At 44.3% G+C, this 20,269-nt stretch overlaps 1 protein-coding gene across 3 annotated transcripts in view; it reads left to right on the plus strand.

Annotated features, from left to right (window-relative positions):
- The first annotated feature begins 3,579 nt into the window (after positions 1-3,579).
- LOC137355616 (adhesion G protein-coupled receptor E3-like) overlaps positions 3,580-20,269 on the plus strand; it is a 42,574-nt gene continuing 25,884 nt past the window's right edge. For 2 of the 3 annotated variants that reach the window (XM_068020954.1, XM_068020955.1), the window contains exons 1-8: positions 3,580-3,734; positions 3,992-4,218; positions 8,768-8,824; positions 11,081-11,227; positions 13,460-13,609; positions 14,954-15,076; positions 16,287-16,363; positions 19,301-19,414. In XM_068020954.1, coding sequence (XP_067877055.1) covers positions 4,188-4,218; positions 8,768-8,824; positions 11,081-11,227; positions 13,460-13,609; positions 14,954-15,076; positions 16,287-16,363; positions 19,301-19,414 — 699 coding nt within the window. In that variant the 5' untranslated portion in view covers positions 3,580-3,734; positions 3,992-4,187. The remainder of the gene's footprint in view (positions 3,735-3,991; positions 4,219-8,767; positions 8,825-11,080; positions 11,228-13,459; positions 13,610-14,953; positions 15,077-16,286; positions 16,364-19,300; positions 19,415-20,269) is intronic. The other variant, XM_068020956.1, reaches the window with a different exon arrangement.

Here is a 20,269-nt window from a genome sequence, read left to right on the forward strand (position 1 = left end):
GTTGGAGAGGTTTAGGGAGGGAATTCCAGAGCTTAGGCCCTTGACAGCTGAAGTTATGGCCACCAATGTTAGAACAATAAAGTCAGGGATACTCAAGGGGCCAGAATTGGAGGGTTGGAGGAGATTGTAGAGATAGGGAGGGGCGAGGGATTTGAAGACAAGGATGTGAGTTTTAAAATTGAGGCAATGCTCAACTGGGAGCCAATGGCAAACACAGAGGTGATAGGTGAACGGGATTTGCTGCGAGTTAGGACACAGGCAACAGAGTTTTGGATGACATCAAGTTTAGGGAGGGTAGAATGTGGGAGGCCAGCCAGAAGTGTATTGGAATAGTCAAATCTAGAGGTAACAAAGGAACGGATGAGGGTTTTAGCACCTGATGAGCGGAGTCAGGGGCACAGCCCGGCATTAAAATGCAGGTTGAAATAGGCGGTCGTAGTGTCTGTGCGGATATGTGATTGGAAGCCCATCTCAGGGCCAAGTATGATACCAAGTTTGTGAACTGTCTGCTCCAACTTCAGGCAGTTGCCAGGGAGAGTGATGGAGTCTGCAGCTAGGGAACAGAGCTATTGACAGGGTTTACATACAATACTGGGTGTCAGATGAACAGTGTGACAATTTAGAGACAGTGGAGAGGTCGGGAGAGGTGGTGGTGAGGTAGAGCTGGGTGTCATCAGCGTACGTGTGGATCCTGATGTTGTATTTTCGGATGATGTCGCAGAGAGGTAGCATGGGAAATAGGAGGAGGCCAAGAACAGATCCTAGGGGCACCAGAGGTAACAGTGAGGGAGAGGGAAGAGAAGTCAATGTAGGTGATTCTCTGGCTACGATTAGATAGATAAGAAAGGAAGTAGGCAAGGGCAGACCCACCCAATTGGACGATGGTGGAGAGACATTGGAGGAAGATGGTCTGGTCGACTGTGTCAAAGGCTGCAGACAGGTCGGGAAGGATGAGAAGGGATAATTTACCTTTGTCACAGTCACGTAGGATGTCATTTGTGACTTTGATAGCCATTTTGATACTGTGTTTGGAGTGGAGGGATTCAAACATGGAGTCCTGGGGAAGATAGGCACGGATTTTGGAGGCAACAGCATGTTCAAAGACTTTGGCAGAGTTCATAGGGTCAGTACTGAAGAGGGTGAAAGGGTCTGAGTTGGACAGAAAGGAGATGGGCAAGATTAGCCCCCATATATGTAGGAAGGTTGGCAAGAAAGTAGGATAGGGCTGTTGTGGTTGCTGCTTGTAAGGATCATGCTGCACATTGGATTATTCAGGTGCTCCAGATATCACTACCCTCCTCTGATGTATCTTTTCCAGGAGAATATTGCCCAATTCAGCATCAAAGGGGATAGATCTGCCCCCTTACCCGTGACAATTTTCTGTTCCTGCTGTCCACAGAGTCACAACATGTGCTCATAGGGTAGATATAGAGAAACTATTTCCTTCAGTGGGGGAATCAAGAACAAGGGGCTATAGAACCAGAATTTGCTGAGACAAATACTGGCATGTGATTGATTCTTGCTGCTAATAATGTGAAAATTGGCCAGCAAATTGTGGTGAGAACAAGATAGACTTGAATCGCGAATCGCCATCAATTGCTGGATGATTTGTCAAGAATAAAAGGATATAGGGCCAGATAAGTATTGATCTATGCGAATATGGAGAAAGTTAGCTCTGCAAAAAAACATCAGCTCGCCATCAACCGTGCCTTGATTTTTATGAAATTAATGCATTTGCGCATTAATTGTCCATTAAACTTGTCACTGAAAGTTAAGTCTAGTATTTAAGTGTGGAAGTACCCTTCTATGATGTGCTAATTGTTAATGGCTGCCAATCACCCTCTCTGCCCCAGAAAGTGATATTATAAGTGTGGAGTCTCATTCCTTCAGGTTGTGCATTACTTTAGGAGGATTACAAATTTAATTCTTTTTAATTTTCCTACTTTTCCTTTCTATCTCCTTTTTCTCTCTTTCTTAAACCAGTCTTTCTTCCTCTCTATTTCTCTGTCTGTACCTGATTTGACATTGGGTTCACCCACTCTCATTCACCCTCTTTCCCAATCCTTTAATCTCATTGGTTAAGGAGAGACACTATTTGACCCGTTGTTCACCTAAGGTCCCAGATGTCCCATTGCCCTCGCCACACCGTTATCATCTCTCACTCTTGGATCCCCTGCCATGTGCATTGATGACCCTCCCTGGATGAGAACCATGCAGGGAGAATGTAGTAATTATTTTAATAAATTGAATTCAGGTCCCAACTCCTGGTGCCTGAAACATTACACGCATGTAATGGTCCTGGCTCCACTTTTTGATGCGATCACTTCATCAGACATTTAATATTTAATTTTTTTTTTATGTGATTCTGGTAACTCAGCCACTGCTGATCACTTACACATTCTTACTAGAGTTTTATCGGGATTGACCACTATATTTCATTCTGAGAAAGAAAGAACATGTTTATATTTACCATGACCTCAGGACATCCCAAAGTGCTTTACAGCCAATTAAGTACTTTTGGAAGTGTAGTCACTGCTGAAAGGTAGGAAACAGGGCAGCCATTTTGTGCACAGCAAGCTCCCGCAGACAGCAATGTGATAATGACCAGATCATTTGTTTTCAGTGATGTTGGTTGAGCAATAAATATGGTCCAGAACATGGGGGAACTTCCCTGCTCTTTTTTGTATGGTGCCACAGATTCCAACTGAGAGAGCAGATGTAACCTTGCTTTATTATCTCATCTGAAAGGCAGAGCAAAGATGTGCGAAAAGGAGCTTATAAGTACCTAGTCCCCTGCTACAAGCAAAGCTTCTTTCTTATTCGGTCTGAAGACAGCACTCAGTTGTTTGGCACCTGCCTCCATGCTGCTTACACTCACCTTTCACAAAAAGGGTGACTTTGCTGAATTTTGTGAAGTAAAACTGCCCCCTTCTTGTTCTCAGTTTTTCCCACTGCAGCAGTGACTCAAAAATGTGGACATTGAATAGGTCAGTTGTGCCACATTCCTACTAGTGACCACGTGTTTCTCGTCACCTCAAGATAAATGGGCTCCTCTTTGAGAACAAATAGCAGTCCTTTAAGAGCTACTGTCGGACAGCAAATTTTAAAAATTCTTTCATGGGATGTGGGCGTCGCTGGCAAGGCCAGCATTTGTTGCCCATCCCTAATTGCCCTTAAACAGAGTGGCTTGCTGTGGGTCTGGAGTCACATGTAGGCCAGAACATTAACCTAGGATTACTAGTCCAGTAGCATTTCCACAACATGACACCTATCCAGTAGCACTGCTGGCTAGACTGCTTGTGGCTATTTTCCAATGAAGAGAAGGGCTGGGATTTTGCCTCTGGATGTCTCTGGCTTCTAACATGTGCATGCCTGCAGAGACCACATTATGCTGGTGTCACAAACCGTCTATTTGGCGAGGCAGCCAACTGGATAAATGCTGAGGATTGATGTGGTTTTAACGATTTCCCGCAGCTCAGAGAACAACAAGACGCTCGCACAACCCCTTCACCCCACGTCACGACCGTCACTGCACTTCCAAGCCTATGGTTGGATGTGAAACAACTTGGGGAGGCACAATAATGCTTTCGATAAGATGCAGTCTGGTCTTGTCTAACAGAAGTGGCAGATCAATGCAGGATAGTGGGACAGATTTCAACATTTTTTTTGTTGTAAGGGTTTGTTCGGCTTGACCTTGGAGCCAGAGGTTAGGTTAACCACAAACAAGTGCAGAGGTGAGTCACATCCTAATATAACCTCAACATTGTGTGCAGTTGGAGAACTCAATCATAACTAATTTAAAGTGATAGTTTTGGAGCAAGATCATTTGCTGAATGTTAGAACCAATAGCTTCCTCATGGAATTGCCAAAGGAAGGTTTAAAGCGAGTTAATAATCACTTAGCCTTTAGTGTTTAGTTTTCTATTATAACATATTCTGAAGGATCCTTGGGTTTCATAAAGATGATTTACTTTCTCTCTTTTGTTTTGCAGGGGGAATAATCAGGCTAATAGTGGAATCCCCCGTGAAAGCAGAATAGGTTTAGAAAGGTTAGACCAGGCTTGGTTTGTTTTCGGTGTGACTCAATACTTACAACAGTGTTACAAAAACACTGATGCAAGTCTTTGCAAATAGCCCTTGGTAACTCGATGGTCCAGTCTTCCTGGCAAAGAAAGGAACTTCAGAAAGATGAAAAACAACTGTTGCTTGCCGTTTCTCAGTAAGTTTGTGTGTTTGACTGTTAGAATGCTTTCACGATTTGATAAATTTGTTTCATCCTCCTTTGTCATTTTCCCCTGAGCATCGTGGACTCCGTGACATGATATAATTGGGGATAAGTGGTATGACGAGAGAAGAAAGTGTTGGTGGTTTCTCTGTCATACTATAGATTCAAATTACTTTTTTTTTCTAATTGAGAAATGTAAGTGAGGAACCAAGATTCTTTGGAGGTATTTGCATTCATGACCCTCGAGGCCACTTTTCCATAGCCTCATCACTGGAAGACACACAATGAGGATTCTCTGCCGAGAGTGCAGAATTACCCAACTAAACTGTTGGGTATCATCATGGTTGAAAGGAATATAAAAGGTGATGAAGTAATTCGGGAAATGGTGAGTTGGCGACACTAAACACCCCCCCTATATCCGTAACCTCCTCCAGTCCAACAGTCCTCTGAGATCTCTGCGCTCCTCCAATTCTGGCCTCGTGCGTATCCCCGATTTTGATCGCCCCACCATTGGTGGCCATGCCTTCCGTTGTCTAGGCCCTAAGCCCTGGAATTCCCTCTCTAAACCTCTCCGCCTCTCTACCTCTCTTTCCTCCTTTCAGATGCTCCTTAAAACCTACCTCTTCGACCGATATCTCCTGATGTTGCCAAATTTTGTCTGACAAACATTCCTGTGAAGCACTGTGGGATGTTAAAGGTTCTATGCAGAGGCATCTGATAGTAAACATACACTTTAAAAGCTTTAAAAGATTCTAGAAGGATGGGAAGGTTCAGGGAGGTGGGGACTTTCACAGCTTGAGGGCCTGAGAAACAATGAGTTATAATAATTTAATGGGTTTTTATAGAACACAGTGAGGTTGCAGGGAACAGAATTTGCATTTGCAACTGCGGAGAAACAACAGAGCAAAAGTTCCAAAGAAATAGAGAGATAGAGAAGAGTGGCTGCAACAGAGAAAAATTGGGCGTGTCGCCAAAATGAAAGCACTGATAGTTACTTGCAGTAATTTCCCCCAGTGCTTTGTGAAAGTGGCAGAATAGCATTAAGTGAAGCAACAGTGATATTGGGTGCCTGGTGTCACGGTGAATTTACAGCACAGAAACAGGCCATTCGGCCCAACTGGTCGATGCTGGTGTTTGTACATTCTGGAACTTAACATGTTCCAAGTAGATCATCGCCAACCCTAAACATTTGCTATATCTTCATCTTCCATCTCTCAGTTATACACAAATGCATGAAGACGCCATTGGGATCTCTTGATGCATGTCTCTGTGGCCCATGATGTTACAGGGTGCTGCAGTGTAAGCGCACCCCAAAAGCAGAAGGTGACCCAGTGAGCCCGGGGTCGGATGGGAGCAGGAATTCTGTGGCAGGGGGCCGCCCCCAGGGAGCCGCAAGAAAGACCTCCCAGCAGGAGGTCGGCTGGGAGGGGAAACAAGACGATGCGCTCAATGGGAAGGGGGCCCAATGCTTAAAGATACACCCTGCTGCCTTCCAGGTGGGCTCCCGCTCACCTGTTCGAATCAATAACAACGACCTGCATTTACATAGCGCCTTCAACATAGTAAAACATCCCAAGGCATTTCACAGTAGCATTATAAAACACAGTTTGACACTGATCCTTACAGAGAGATATTAGAGCAAGAAACCAAAATCTTGGTCAAAGAGATAGGTTTTAAGGAGCATCTTAACAGAGGAGAGGTAGAGAGACGGAGAGATTTAGCAAGGGAATTCCAGAGCCTAGGGCCTCGGCAACTGAAGGTTGACCACCAAAGATGGAGGAATGAAAATTTTAGATGCACAAGAGGCCAGAATTGGAGGAGTGCAGAGATCATGGGAAGGATCAGAGGGGGTATGTGACTGCCTTCATATTAACTAGCGTTAAGATCAAGGCCACTGTGTATGTGTGTGTGTGTAAGTTTGTATTTGTATGGGTGTGTGGCTGTGTGTCTGTATGGGTGTGCGTTTATGTGGGCGTATATTTGTGTGGGTGTGTGTTTCTGTATCTGCATGGGTGAGTGTCTGTGTAGCTGTGTGGCTGTTTAAATGTGTGTCTCTATGGATGTGTGGTTGTGTAGGTCTGTATTTGTGTGGGTGTGTAGCTGTATGGTCGTGTGTCTGTGAGTGTGTGTGTTTGTGTGGTTGGGTGTTTGTGCCGGTGTCTGTCTGTGTGGTTGTGAGGCTGTGTGGTTTTGTAGGTGTGTGTCTGCATAGGTGTGTGGGTGTTTGTGAGGGTGCATGCCTGTGTGTTTGTGTGGGTGGGTGTGTCGGTGTGTGTCTCTTTTTTGTGTTTATGATCGCCTTGAATATCTCATAGATACACCGAAGCAATGTGTTCATGTCTGTGTAAGTTATGTAGATTCCCAGTACTGTTCTTCCCAAAGTTTGTGTATAATTGGTAAGGTCACAGGGTCAAAACATCAATAGGAAGCCAAAAAAAGCTTGCAGATAAAGTGCAGCTGTTCTACATTTCCTTTATAAATATTCGGAAGTCCGATGTTTCAACTCCTCTGGGACTGTTGCAATAATATCTAAGCCAAAATGTGATATTCAGAACACATAGTCAGATGAGTAACATATATTGAAAGAGTGATATGACGAGAGGGCCCGTATGGAGCATAAACACAGGCATGGACCAGTTGGGCCGAATGGCCTGTTCCTATACTGTAAATACTTTCTCATGCTTTGTACCATGACTGGAGATTATTAGACTAGAATGAGTTAGTTCCACATTACATTCCAAATAAGCTCTTTTGAGGAACGCACTGCCTTGTGCGGTGTTCAGCCTATGAAGGCTGAAAGGCACTAGGGTCGATCCCCGCTCTGCGCTTATTGCAGCAATAATGTTTTTACAGCTGGCCTCAGTATACCTGGGGAAACTGATCCATTTTCCCACTTTTGAACGCTATGAGGCATGTCTCCTGCTGAAATGTGCCTATTTTGTGGTCATTGGGGCAATCGTGGGATTGGGCTGGACCGGGTTGGTGTCTCCAATATTTGACTAGCTTTTTCACAATCACTGCCTCAGATCCCACATGAAGAGCATTCACCTTGGTGAGGCACCAGAAGACACCAAATGAAAGAAAGAACTTGCATTTATATAGCAACTTTAGGACGTCCCAATGCGCTTTACAGCCAACGACGTACTTTTGAAGTGTAGTCACCGTTGTACTGTAGAAACGCAGCAGTGAACCTGCACACAGCAAGAACTTAACGGACAGATCGTCTGTCTTAGTGAAGGAGGAATATTGCCCAGGACACTGGGGAGAAGTCCCCTGCTTTGTTTCAAATAGTGCCATGGGATCTGAGACAGGACCATAGTTTAACATCTCATCCAAAAGACAGCACCTACCACAGTGTGGCACTCTCTCAGTAATGCACTGGACTGTCAGCTTTGGAGGTAGGATTTGAACCCTTAATCTTCAGACTCAGAAGTAAGAGCATTATGTGTTGAGCCGCACAGTAGCCATTGCAGCCCTACCCCAACATAATGTTAGCATTTGTTATTAGCGTGAGTTTTAATCAAAGGAGACGGTTTTCTTTGTGTGATGTGGAATCATAGAATGGTTACAGCACAGAAGGAGGCCATTCAGCCCATCGTGTCCATGCCAGCTCTCTGCAAGAGCAACTCACCTACTCCCTCTCCCCGGCATTTTCCCCGTAGCCCTGGAAATTTTTTCTCTTCAGATAATTGTCCAATTCTCTTTGGAAAGCCACAGTTGAACCTACCTCAACCACATTCTCAGGCAGTGCATTCCAGATCCTAAACATTCACTGTGTAAAACAGAAGTTTTTCCTCATGTTGCCATTGCATCTTTTGCCAGTCATCTTAAATTGGTGCCCACTGGTTCTTGACCCTTCCACCAATGGGAACAGTTGCTCCCTATCTCTTCTGTCTAGCAACCTCGTGATTTTGAGCATTTCTATCAAGTTTCCTCTTAATCTTCTTCTAAGTAGAACAGCACCAGCTTTTGTATATATCCACTTCTTTTTTATTCTTTCATGGGATGTGAGCATCACTGGCCAGGCCAGCATTTATTGCCCATCCCTAATTGCCCTAACTGAGTGGCTTGCTAGGCCATTTCAGAGGGCAGTTAAGAGTCAACCACATTGCTGTGGGTCTGGAGTCACATGTAGGCCAGACCAGGTAAGGACAGCAGATTTCCTTCCCTGAAGGACATTAGTGAACCAGATGGGTTTTTAATGGCAAACAATGATAGTTTCATGGCACAATTGCTGAGATTAGCTTTTAATTCCAGATTTATATTAGTTAATTGAATTTGAATTCCACCTACCACCATGGTGGAATTTGAAGCCATGTATGTCCCCAGGACATTCACCCAGGACTCTGGGTTATTGGTCCCGTGACATTACCACTACACCACCATCTCTCCCTGAGCCATTTGCCTGCTAATGCCTGTTATTTATCCAGGAGAGTAATGCTGGTACACTGTATTCATTTTCTTACTAACACTATCAGTGAATTTATAATGTTTAATATAGCAACATTTCATGAGACTGTTTTATCTCATTCCCCCACCCCAGTGATTTATTTCTGCAGTGTCTGGAGCCAGAGATGTTCTGAAGGTACAGGATGCACTAGTAAGTTTGAAACTTCTTATTTTTCAAAGAATGCGTGCAGATTTTACATTTTAAACAGTTAAAACTTTAATATTTACAAGAAAAGCAGCCACAGATTGTTCAAAAGTTACAATAAACTTTTCAAAAAGTTACTCATAAATCGAGTAAGGGCTTTGATCGCATTCCTGGCACCAAATAACAACCCAGAAATGGTATCATCCCTTCATCCACCGGCCCACCTATCCATTCATCCATCCATCCACTACACATCTGTGGATAGGCCATTCGGCCCAAGCAGTCCTTGTTGGTGCTGACCCTCCATGTGAGCAGTGGTCCTAATCTCATATACCTGTCCTCTTTCCACATTTCTTTATTCTTCTTTCTTCAAACCGCCTAGTCTTAAATGTTGACACGCTCTCTGTTTCAATCACCAACTCCAGTACTGCAGTCCGCCGCCTCACGATCCTTTGTGTAAAAAAGGTTTTGATCCTAAATTTAATCCTGTGTCTATGCCGCCTCATTCTACATCTTTCAATCACTGAAAACTATCTTGTTTTGCTCTACTCTGTCCCATCCGTTGACCTAACTCAGCTGAGACCAGGGATAGAACTTGGCACTTTCCTGATCTCTTTGATTATTCATTTCTGTGGCGTTAACAAGGCCAGCCTTTATTGTCCATCCCGAGTTGTCCTTGAGAAGGTGGTGGGCCTTCTTCTTGAGCCTCTGTAGCCCATGTGGTGTCTGTGCTCCCATATCATCAGTGAGGATGGTGATTAAAAACCTCAACTGCCATGAGAGCAAATTAAAACAGGCAAAGAACATCTTAAAACTATGTACAGCTGCTCAATTGTTAACAAAGCAAATCCAGGGTTTCATAGAACCGCAGCATGGTTACAGCACAGAAAGAGGCCATTTGGCCCATCAGGTCCTTGCCAGCTCCCTGTAAGAGTTACTCAGCTAGTCCCACTCCCTCACCCGTTTCCCCGTAGCCCTGCAAATTTTTTCTCTTCAGATAATTATCCAATTCCCTTTTGAAAGCCACGATTGAATCTGCCTCCACCACACTCTCAGGCAGCGCATTCCAGATCCAACCACCCATGTAAAAAAAAAACTTTTTCCTTGTGGCGCTTCTGGTTTTTTTTGCCTTAAATCAGTGTCCTCTGCTTCTTGACCCTTCCACCAATGGGTACAGTCTCTCCCTATCTACTCTGTTCAGACCCCTCATTATTTTGAACACCTCTATAAAATCTCCTCTTACCTTCTCTCAGAAGAACAACCCCAGCTTCACCAATCTATCCACATAACTGAAGTCTCTCCTCCCCAGAACCATTCCTGTGAATCTTTTCTGCACCCTCTCCAATGCCTTCACATCCTTCCTAAAGTGTGGTGCCCAGAATTGGACACAATACTTCAGTTGAGGCCAAACCAAATGTTCTCCACAACTTCCGTGTTTTTGTACTCTATACCTCTATTTATCAAGCTCAGGATCCCCTGTGCATTATTAACCATTTTCTCAACCTGTCCTGTCACCTTCAATGGTTCGTGCACATATAACCCCAGGTCCCTCTGTTCCTCCAACCGCTTTAGAAATGCATCCTTTATTTTATATTGCCTCTCCTCATTCTTTCGACCAAAATGTATCACGTCACACTACTCTGCATTAGATTTCATTTGCCGTACATTCTCTTCATTCAACCCAGCGGCAATGAAAGACTGTAATAACTTAATAGGAGTGGGAGGCCATGCATCTCTCCAGCTTGCTCCGCCATTCAGTAAGATCATACTGAACTGCTACATCAACTCCACTTTCCACCCTATCTCCCTATCCTTTGATTCCCTTAATTCCCAAGAATTTATCGATGTCAACCTCGAATATACTCAACAACTGAGCATCTGCAGCTCCGTCGGGAAGAGAATTCCAAAGATTCACAACCCTCCGAGTGTAGAAATTTCTCCTCATCTCAATCGTAAATGTTTGAACCCTTATCCTGAGATAATGATGATATATGTCCAAGGCGGGATGGTGTGCAACTGGGAGGGGAACTTGGAGGTGGGGGTGTTCCTATGCATCTAATGCCCTTGTCCTTCTAGATGATGGAGGTCACGGGTTAGGGAGGTGCTGTCGAAGAAGCCTTAGTGAGTATCCTCGAGATAGGATGCAGGGAGTTGCTTCATGCTAAACAGAGTGATGCATTTACCACCTCTGCACAGGGAGAGCTGATAGCACTGATCGGTGAGGCTACAGGATGTGCTGATGGATGTTTCTGTCTGTTGCAGATGAGGATAAGTGTCTAATTGAACCATGTGGGCCCAATGCAATCTGTCACAACACTCCTTTGAGCTTCTATTGTACCTGTAAATTTGGATATTACTCGGTGTCTGGAGATCATCAGTTTGGAAGTTCTGCAGTGTCCTCCTGTAACGGTAAGTGTACAAATTGCTCTTACCGACATTTTTCAATTCCAGCTTTTCCTGCTTCCCTCCTGTACATTGTCCGCCGCCCTCACCAAGTGGCCGATCTTCATGGCTGAGCCTGATTGGTAAGTGTCAGGCGGCTATTTGTGTTGGGGACACGACATCCTTTCATCACCCAATGTCTCCACACGAACTGTCTCACCAGTGTTGCTACCTAGCGTTGAGTGGGAAACCCTGGCTGGCTTGACCTCGATTACCTCCAGATGCTGTGGGTGATTGCAGCACTCCCTCCTACCAGTACGAACAAGACAAGCTAGCTTAGTAAAGCTCATGGTTGGGGAGAGTGGGTGGCAGGGCGTAAACTTTAACCTAACCCATCCATCAGGACACCCACAGGATCAATGCAAAGTGGGTTTTGCAGGCAATGTCCCAATGAAGCCAGTATCAGGAAGAGGTGTGATTCCAGCATTCCACCAATCCTGTGGATTTTCAGGCTGGAGAGTTAAATTAAGATTGTGCCTCATGAATCAAAGCTGTGACCTCCCCATGGCAGAGTGGGGGAAAATCTAGGAGTACAGTTTAGACCCAGGATGAAATGCATTACAATTATATACAAATTCACCTTAAGGATGTGAGTGGTAATTACTTTTTGGGTGATCTGTATTTTAACTCCATTTACCCACCTTAGTTCCATATCTCTCAATACCTAAAGGTAAGTGAACCCGCACCTTCCCTCTTATACTCTAATTCCAGGGTCTGACCTGAACCTGTCCGGGTGGGTAAAATAGTCAAGGCTCACAACTCAGTATTTTTTTAATTGTTTATTGTACCACAGATAACATACAAAAGTCAGTAAACTGCTCCCTTTAATTTCACATATGCTGTTCTCTAACTCCCTTCAATTTCGAACAGTACCCGCATACACTGTCCCCTTTAACTCTCCCTAATTTCTAACACTAGTCACCCCAGCAATCACTTGAAGGAGTTCATTCCAATCTATGCGGATGATCAAGTCTGCCTACCGTTACCCTGCAAGTCGCCAAAGTCTGCCCCTAAACGCACCTTCCTATAGGACAAAGATCACACCCATGACAATGATTGACTCAACCCCCCCCCCCACCCACCTTTTTATTGTAATACCTTAATCTTGTCCGTTTCTGCAAATCTATAGAGTGCTTGATTTGATCACTTCCACATACTGAGTTAGTGAACAGTCCATTATCACATAAGGAAATGTCCTCATTCTGTTCGACATTTTAACCATTATCACACAAAGGTGTTTGATGGAGAAAATCCTAGGGTTATCAGCATCATCAGGTTAGCGAATGGGTTTTCCTCTCTGTAACAGTTTCCAGATTTCCAAGGGATGTGGGAGCCAATCCATATGCGGTGGAACCCTGGCCGTTGTTTTGTAAGTCCTGGTAACAGCTTGGCCACAGGAGTTTAATGGTCAGGACAGTCATTTAACTTTAAACAAACATGTTTTGGAGAGGGTGCAGAGGAGGTTCACCAGGATGTTGCCTGGTATGGAGGGTGCTAGCTATGAAGAGAGGTTGAGTAGATTAGGATTATTTTCATTAGAAAGACGGAGGTTGAGGGGGGACCTGATTGAGGTGTACAAAATCATGAGAGGTATAGACAGGGTGGATAGCAAGAAGCTTTTTCCCCAGAGTGGGGGATTCAATTACTAGGGGACACGAGTTAAAAGTGAGAGGGGAAAAGTTTAGGGGGGATATGCGTGGAAAGTTCTTTACGCAGAGGGTGGTGGGTGCCTGGAACGCGTTGCCAGCGGAGGTGGTAGACGTGGGCACGATAGCGTCTTTTAAGATGTATCTAGACAGATACATGAATGGGCAGGAAGCAAAGAGATACAGACCCTTAGAAAATAGGCGACAGGTTTAGATAGATGATCTGGATCGGCGCAGGCTTGGAGGGCCGAAGGGCCTGTTCCTGTGCTGTAATTTTCTTTGTTCTTTGTTCTCTTTGTTCTATCCCCTTGTCTTCCTAAACACAGCACTTTTCCAATCTTCAGGCCTAGCCAATTGAAGTAATTGAGTAGAAAGCGATAGCATAATAGAATCAAGATGCCTGGATATCATAGGATGGGTTGTCAGAGTTATTGTCTGATGTGTTGCAAATGGGATCAAAGTCCGTCAGCCCATCGCCCAGTGTTGATGTCTTTCAATCAACTCGACGAGCAAAGCAGAGCCTGTGTTGACGCGTTCCAACATTCTGTTGCAGATTATGATGAGTGTTCCACCAGTGCAACAGTATGTGGCAATGACGCAAGCTGCCACAATACAATGGGAGGATTCTATTGCCTGTGCCACAAAGGATTTGCTCGGGTTTCTGGCAAGACTAATTTTACCGGGTACGGCGCAGGATGTAAAGGTAAGGAGGGTAGTCTGTTCCCACTCCCGTTTCCTTCACTTCTCTTGCATGGGCTCTGGGGATCTAAGAATTTTCTACTATCCCTCACAAGGGGTTAATTTTAGTGACTCTCACCTCTGAGTTGAAACTTCAGTTAGATCATGGCTGAGTCCATCAACACACCTTGGTTCCTGACCCTTAATACCCTTTCCTAACAAAAATCTATCAATCTCAGCTCTGAAATTGTCAATTGACCCCACCAGCCTCAATAGGTTTTTGGGGGAGAAAGTTCCAGAATTCCACTACCCTTTATGTGAAAATGTTCTTCCTGGCCTCACTCCTGAATGGCCTAGATCTAATTCTAAGATTCTGGCTCTTTGTTCCGGACTCCCTCCCACCAGAGGAAAATGATTTATCTCTATCTATCCCATAAATTCTTCAATCATCTTAAACACCTCAATTGGATCATCACTTAATCTTCGATATTCAAGGGAATACAAGCCTAGCCTTTGCAATCTGTCCTCATAATTGAACCATTTTAGCCCTGGTATCATTCTGGTGAACCTGTGTCTTACGCCCTCCAAGGCCAATATAACCTTCCTGAGGTGTGGTGCCCAGAAATGAGGCAGTACTCTCAGAAACCCAGGTCAGTGACCCGAAACGTTAGCAGTCTTTGGAGAGAGAAAGAGTTATCTGACCTTCTGAGTGTCTCCAGTATTTTCTGTCCGAGTCATTCACCTTCTGTCATTTAGTTGCTCAGTGCAAGTTACAGAATGCAGGCTAAACATCAAATTTTGAAGACCATCTAAGCTCATACACTGAAGACTGGCACTGTCACATCAAAGGCACAGTTCTTTCAATCACTGACCTATACAAATGCGTCACGTCTAGAAGAAATTCTACCAATGTGTTTAGGGGGAAGCTGGATAAGTGCATGAGGGAGAAAGGGATAGAAGGATATGTTGATAGAGTGAGATAACGGAGGGTGGGAGGAGGCTCATGTGGAGCAATTGGCCGAATGGCATGTTTCTATGCTGCACATGCTAATGTAATGGACAGGATGCATAATGATGGACAATTCGATATCACTTATGCCATTGGCAACAGCTCACATTACACTAAGAAAGTCTTTAAGCTCTGTCGTCTTTCTTGTGCAATACCATTCAATTCAAACTCAGTAGAGATGCCCTGCACATGTGTCGGTACTGTAAAAGTCTAACCAACTCTATGCAAGTAAACTTGGTGCCAGTCACAGAGTCTGATTGCTTCTACCTCCTCCGTGGCCAGGGAATAGTAAAATACTCTGTCCAAAGATGCTCCAGAATCCAGCCCGTACAGTGATGGTGTTTCTTCTATTTATTACAGATATCGATGAGTGCCTCCAAGACCCTTGCAGCCCTGATACTATTTGCCACAACATAAACGGGAGCTTCATTTGTACTTCTAAACCAGGTTTTACCTTATCAAAAGCTAACAAACGAACTCTTAGCAAGAAAATCCAAAGATTCACATTGTTCAATATTAATTGATGGAAAATGCAATGTAGAATAATATCAATATCCAATAAGGGTGGAAGGATTTTCAGGAGACATGAATTGGTCATCAAGTGTGCCCATTTTCACTGATCAGTCCACCTTCTCAATATATCTTCAACTCCTTTGCTCTTAAAGAAAAACACCCAATTGTCTCTTGAACATACTTCTACTACCCTCCTCAGTGTCATTTCCTGGTAACTTATTCTGCAACCCCCTCAAGGTGAAAAAGTTCTTCTGATTTCAGCTCTTGGCCTGGAGGTTCGTCTGAGCATTTGTTTCTCGGGCATTAAATGGCCTACTAAGCCCCCACTATGGCAGGCAGGAAGCACTTGCCCATTATGAGCTGTAAGTGTGCCGCCCGCCATATTGATAAGGTCAAAAATCGGCGTGCGGTGCTCATGTCTGAAACAGGCGTTGGTCCTTTGCACATAAAAACAAGAGGCTGAATGCCTGTTTGAGGCCCCCAATACGGGCCCTGAGGTAGCTGGAGTTGGCTGCACTCAAGAAAACCAGGTCAACATTCAGCCTAACAGGCTGCCCTTAAAAGGGACCGCTGCAGGTTGCAGCCAGCAAGGTAAGCATCTAAAATATGCTGAACTGATCATGGAGCCAGGAGGAGTATGAGTGCTTCTTCCGACCCCACAGCCACAGAATGTGAAGCTCTGCCATTCACTGCTCCCTCTGCTCCCACCTTCATCACCACTGCCAACCCCTTCCCACTTTCCTTGCATCCCCTTTGACCCCAAAGGCGGGCACGCCTGAATTTCTATGCCCATAATCCTAACTTTCTCATTTTTAGCTGCTATTGCCATATTAGAGAGCTGCGTCAAAGCTTCACTGCAACATAGGAAGCATGAACTTGGGCAAAGAGGGAGTTCCTCAATAGCCGAGCTAGTTTAGTCAGGAACGAAATGGGCTGTGCAAACCAGGAAAGTGCCAGTCTCAGTGTGGGAGGCGCACAGCAGCAAGCCTGGACTGAGATCAAGGAATGTCAAATCATAAAACCTCAGCCTCCGTAACACAAAATCCACTTAATATTTTGATATTTCATGATATAGTTTCTTACAGTTCACATAAATATTATTTAATATCATTCTAAATATTCTGCTGGAATGCCCAGTTGACGCGCACACATTTCTAATTTGCCATTGTCCCTTTCACAGATCCGTTTTTGCAATGTCTATCTGGCCTCCTGAAGGACCAGTCCATCGTTGAGAAGTGTTATTCCCAATCTCTGCAGGTAATTTAATATTTATTCATGCAGGTTTGTCAGAAGGAAGTGTGGCTTTGAACTTTCTCCATGGGATAATAGCTCATGAGAGCACTGAACACACTTGTGCGGAAATCTTCTCCCCACTATTCTAATGGCGGCCCATATGACAAGTCAATCGCCCCATTAAAACACAGCGGAAAAACTCCCCAGGAGCCTATTAAGCATTCATGCACTAAAACAACTTACATTTATATAGTGTATTTAGTAGTAAAGTGTCCCAAGGCACGCCACATGAACATTATCAAACAAAATTTCTCACCGAGCCACATAAGAAGATATTAGGACAGGTGAACAAAAGCTAGCTTAAAGATGACACAACAATTGGCGGTGTAGTTGATAGTGAAGAGGATAGCTGTAGACTCCAGAATGATATCAATGGTTTGGTTGAGTGGGAGGAAAAGTGGCAAATGGAATTCAATCCGGAGAAGTGTGAGATAATGCATTTGGAGGGGGCAAATAAAACAAGGGAATACACAATAAACGGGAGGATATTGAGAGGGGCGGAGGAAGTGAGAGACCTTGGAATGCATGTCCACAGGTCCCTGAAGGTGGCAGGACAGGTAGATAGAGTGGTGAAGAAGGCATATGGAATGCTTTCCTTTATTGGCCCAGGTATAGAATACAAAAGCAGGGATGTGATGCTGGAACTGTATAAAACACTGGTTCGGCCACAGTTGGAGTATTGCGTACAGTTCTGGTCACCACATTACAGGAAGGACATAATTGCTCTGGAGAGAGTACAGAGGAGATTTATAAGAATGTTGCCAGGGCTTGAATGTTGCAGCTATGAGGAAAGATTGGATAGACTGGGGAGGGTTTCATTAGAACACAGGAGGCTGAGGGGTGACTTAATAGAGGTGTACAAAATTATGAGAAGCCTAGCTAGAGTAAACAGGAAGGACCTGTTTCCCCTAGCGGTGAGGTCAATTACCAGGGGGCAAAGACTTAAGGTGATTGGTAGAAGGATTAGAGGGGACATGAGGAAAAATGCTTTCACCCAGAGGGTGGTGGGTGTCTGGAATTCACTGCCAGGAATGGTGGTGAAGGCAGAAACCCTCAATCCTTTTAAAAGGTACCTGGACACGCACTTGAAAAGCTGTAACTGGCAAGGCGTTGGACCAGGTGTTGGAAGGTGGAATTAGATTGGGCGGCTAGTTTTTTTTTGGCCGGCACGGACACGACGGGCTGAATGGCCTCCTTCTGTGCCGTAATTTGCCTATGGGTCTGTGTAGGTTTTAAGGCGTGTCTCAAATGAGAAGAGAGAGTAAAGAGGCGGAGAGGCTTTAAGGAGGGAATTCCAGAGCTTAGGGCCTAGGCAGTGGCCACCAACAGTCGAGCGCTGAAAATCAGGGACGGTTAGGAGGCCAGAACTGGAGGAGCGCAGAGATCTCAGAGGGTTGTAGGGCTGGAAGAGATTACAGAGATAGGGAGGGGCAAGGCTATGGAGGGATTTGAAAATAAGGATGAGAATGTTAAAAGTGAGATATTACCTAATTTCGTGGCACATTCTAGAAAAATATAATAGAATCATTAAAATATATTAAAGAAGCCATTCAGCCCACTGTGCCTGTGCCAGCTCTTTGAAAGGCTTTCCAGTTGTCCCCAATCCCCTGCTCTTTCCTATAGCCCTGAAAATGTTTCTGCTTCAAATATTTATTCAATTCCCTTTTTACAGTTACTATTAAATCTGCTTCCACCATCCTTCCAGGCAGTGCATCATAACAAATTGATGTGTTTTTAAAAAATGTTTCCTTATGCCTCCTCTTGTTCTTTTGCCAATTATCTTAAATCTGTGTTTTGTTCTGACCTGCTGGCAGGGAAAACAACTCCATATTCACTCTATCGAAACCTCTCACAATTTTGAACACCCCTTAACATCCTGTGCTCTAAGAAGAACAATCCCAGCTTCTCTAGACTCTCATCCTCAGTAATATGCTAAATATCGTTCCATTAAAATTTCCCAGTATTTCTCTATGATAGAAACCAAAAAAAAAGGTGTTTTTAAACCGAAGCATTTTCACGATAATTGTCATTAATGTCAGACGAGGGAGGCTCTTGCTTAAATCTCTAGTCCTTGCTGGGTCAGATGTCCTCAACCAGCTGGTATGAGCATAGGTGTACCAGGTAGAATCGCCATAGTAACATTTTAAATGTGTAACCATATGTTACTAATTATTCCACAATGGGTATATGAGACTTTGACTGCGACAGAGAACCAATGAGCTCTTGTGCCTGGAGTATAATCAACAACGCTAATGAGCCTACAAAACAAATGGTAGCAGCTATCCTCACTTTCAACAGCATACACACAGAATGCAATGACATACTGTACCGACGTTTGTCGTATGGGATTAAATCTATGAAAGATACAACACACTGGGATTCCATGAGGAACGTCAATCTAGTCACGCTAACGTTAGCATAAGTGGTCAAAACGACACGCTTGCAAACCTCCGAGGAGTCCATAGTACATGAGTGTAACTAGTGTCCCTTCAGCACATTTGGTCTCATCCTTTTGGAATTCCAATCTAGCACAGCGAATTATCTTCCTTGTAAATCTGGGAGAGAAAGACGATCAGATCCTTTGGTTTTAGTGATGTTGGTTGAGAGCTCCCCAGCTTTTCCTCAAAATAATGCAATGGAGTCCCTTAATTCTGCCTGAAAGGCCAAACAGGGCCTTGATTAAAACTCTCAACCAAACCCTTCCGACACTGCAGCATTCCCTCAGTACCTCAGCCTGGATTGTGTGCTCAAGTCTCTGGAGTGGGACTTGAACCCATAACCCATAACCTTCTGACTGAACAGCAAGAGTGCTATCCATTGTCGAATGGGGATGCTGCATTTGCCGTGATCTAGACCAAGACTATGCTTTTGATGAGATTCTTTCTTTTCTTTACCATAAAGCCTACAGCAGATCCATTTTGCCCTGAAATCAAGCCCACCCTGACATTTGCAGAGGGGCTATGTCAACAAAATAAGCCTAACCACAAATCAAGACCAAATTCTGTTACGTTAAAAGTAAGTATATCAAGTACTGTAATCTTAACATTGGCAAAAACCGTACCAACTTCACACTGTGTCTTGCATTTGGTGATATATTGTGGGGGGGGGGGGGGGGTTGGGGGCTGGTGCACAGCAGTGGTGATGCTCACAAGTCAATAATTAAATGAGCGCTGATATCTCCGAGGGTTGTGGGGTTGGAGGAGGTTACAGAGATAAGGAGGGGTAAGGCCATGGAGGGATTTGAAAATAAGGATGAAAATTTTAAAATCGAGGCTTTGCTGAACCGGGAGTCAGGACGAGCACAGGGATAATGGGTGAATGTAACTTGGTGCAAGTTAAGATACAGATTTTGAGTAAGCTCATGTTTATGAAGGGTGGGAGACTGGAGATTGGCCAGGAGTGCATAGTTGAGTCTATCAGTAACAAAGACAAGGATGAGGGTTTCAGCAACAGATGAGCTGAAGCAAGGATGGAGTTGGGCAAGGTTGGGAAAATAACAGTGCCTGTTGACAAGATCCAATTAATATTGCTGCAGTTTCTGAGCAGTTAGATGGTGGTTGAAGCTTGTGGGTAAGTCATTGTTAATGTGATGTTAGCACAGGGAAAGTCAATATTTCCTGCCATACAGACTGTCTCAGTGGACATGAATGGCCAACTACTAACTGAAGTAGAGACATTGGTAGAAAGGAGAGGTTAGTGTGTCTTTGGGTGGTGTTGAATGCAGTTCTTCTTCCATATCGATACTTAAGCCAGATATGCAGGCCAAAGCTTCCAGTGAATATCTTGTAAACTGCCTGCGAATTTCCTCTGAATGCAGTCTTCGATGATGTGCTCCAGGGGCTAATTAGGGGCTCCGCAGTCACATGATGA

Source organism: Heterodontus francisci, chromosome 43 (assembly GCF_036365525.1).
Source record: "Heterodontus francisci isolate sHetFra1 chromosome 43, sHetFra1.hap1, whole genome shotgun sequence".
Classification (NCBI taxonomy): domain Eukaryota; kingdom Metazoa; phylum Chordata; class Chondrichthyes; order Heterodontiformes; family Heterodontidae; genus Heterodontus; species Heterodontus francisci.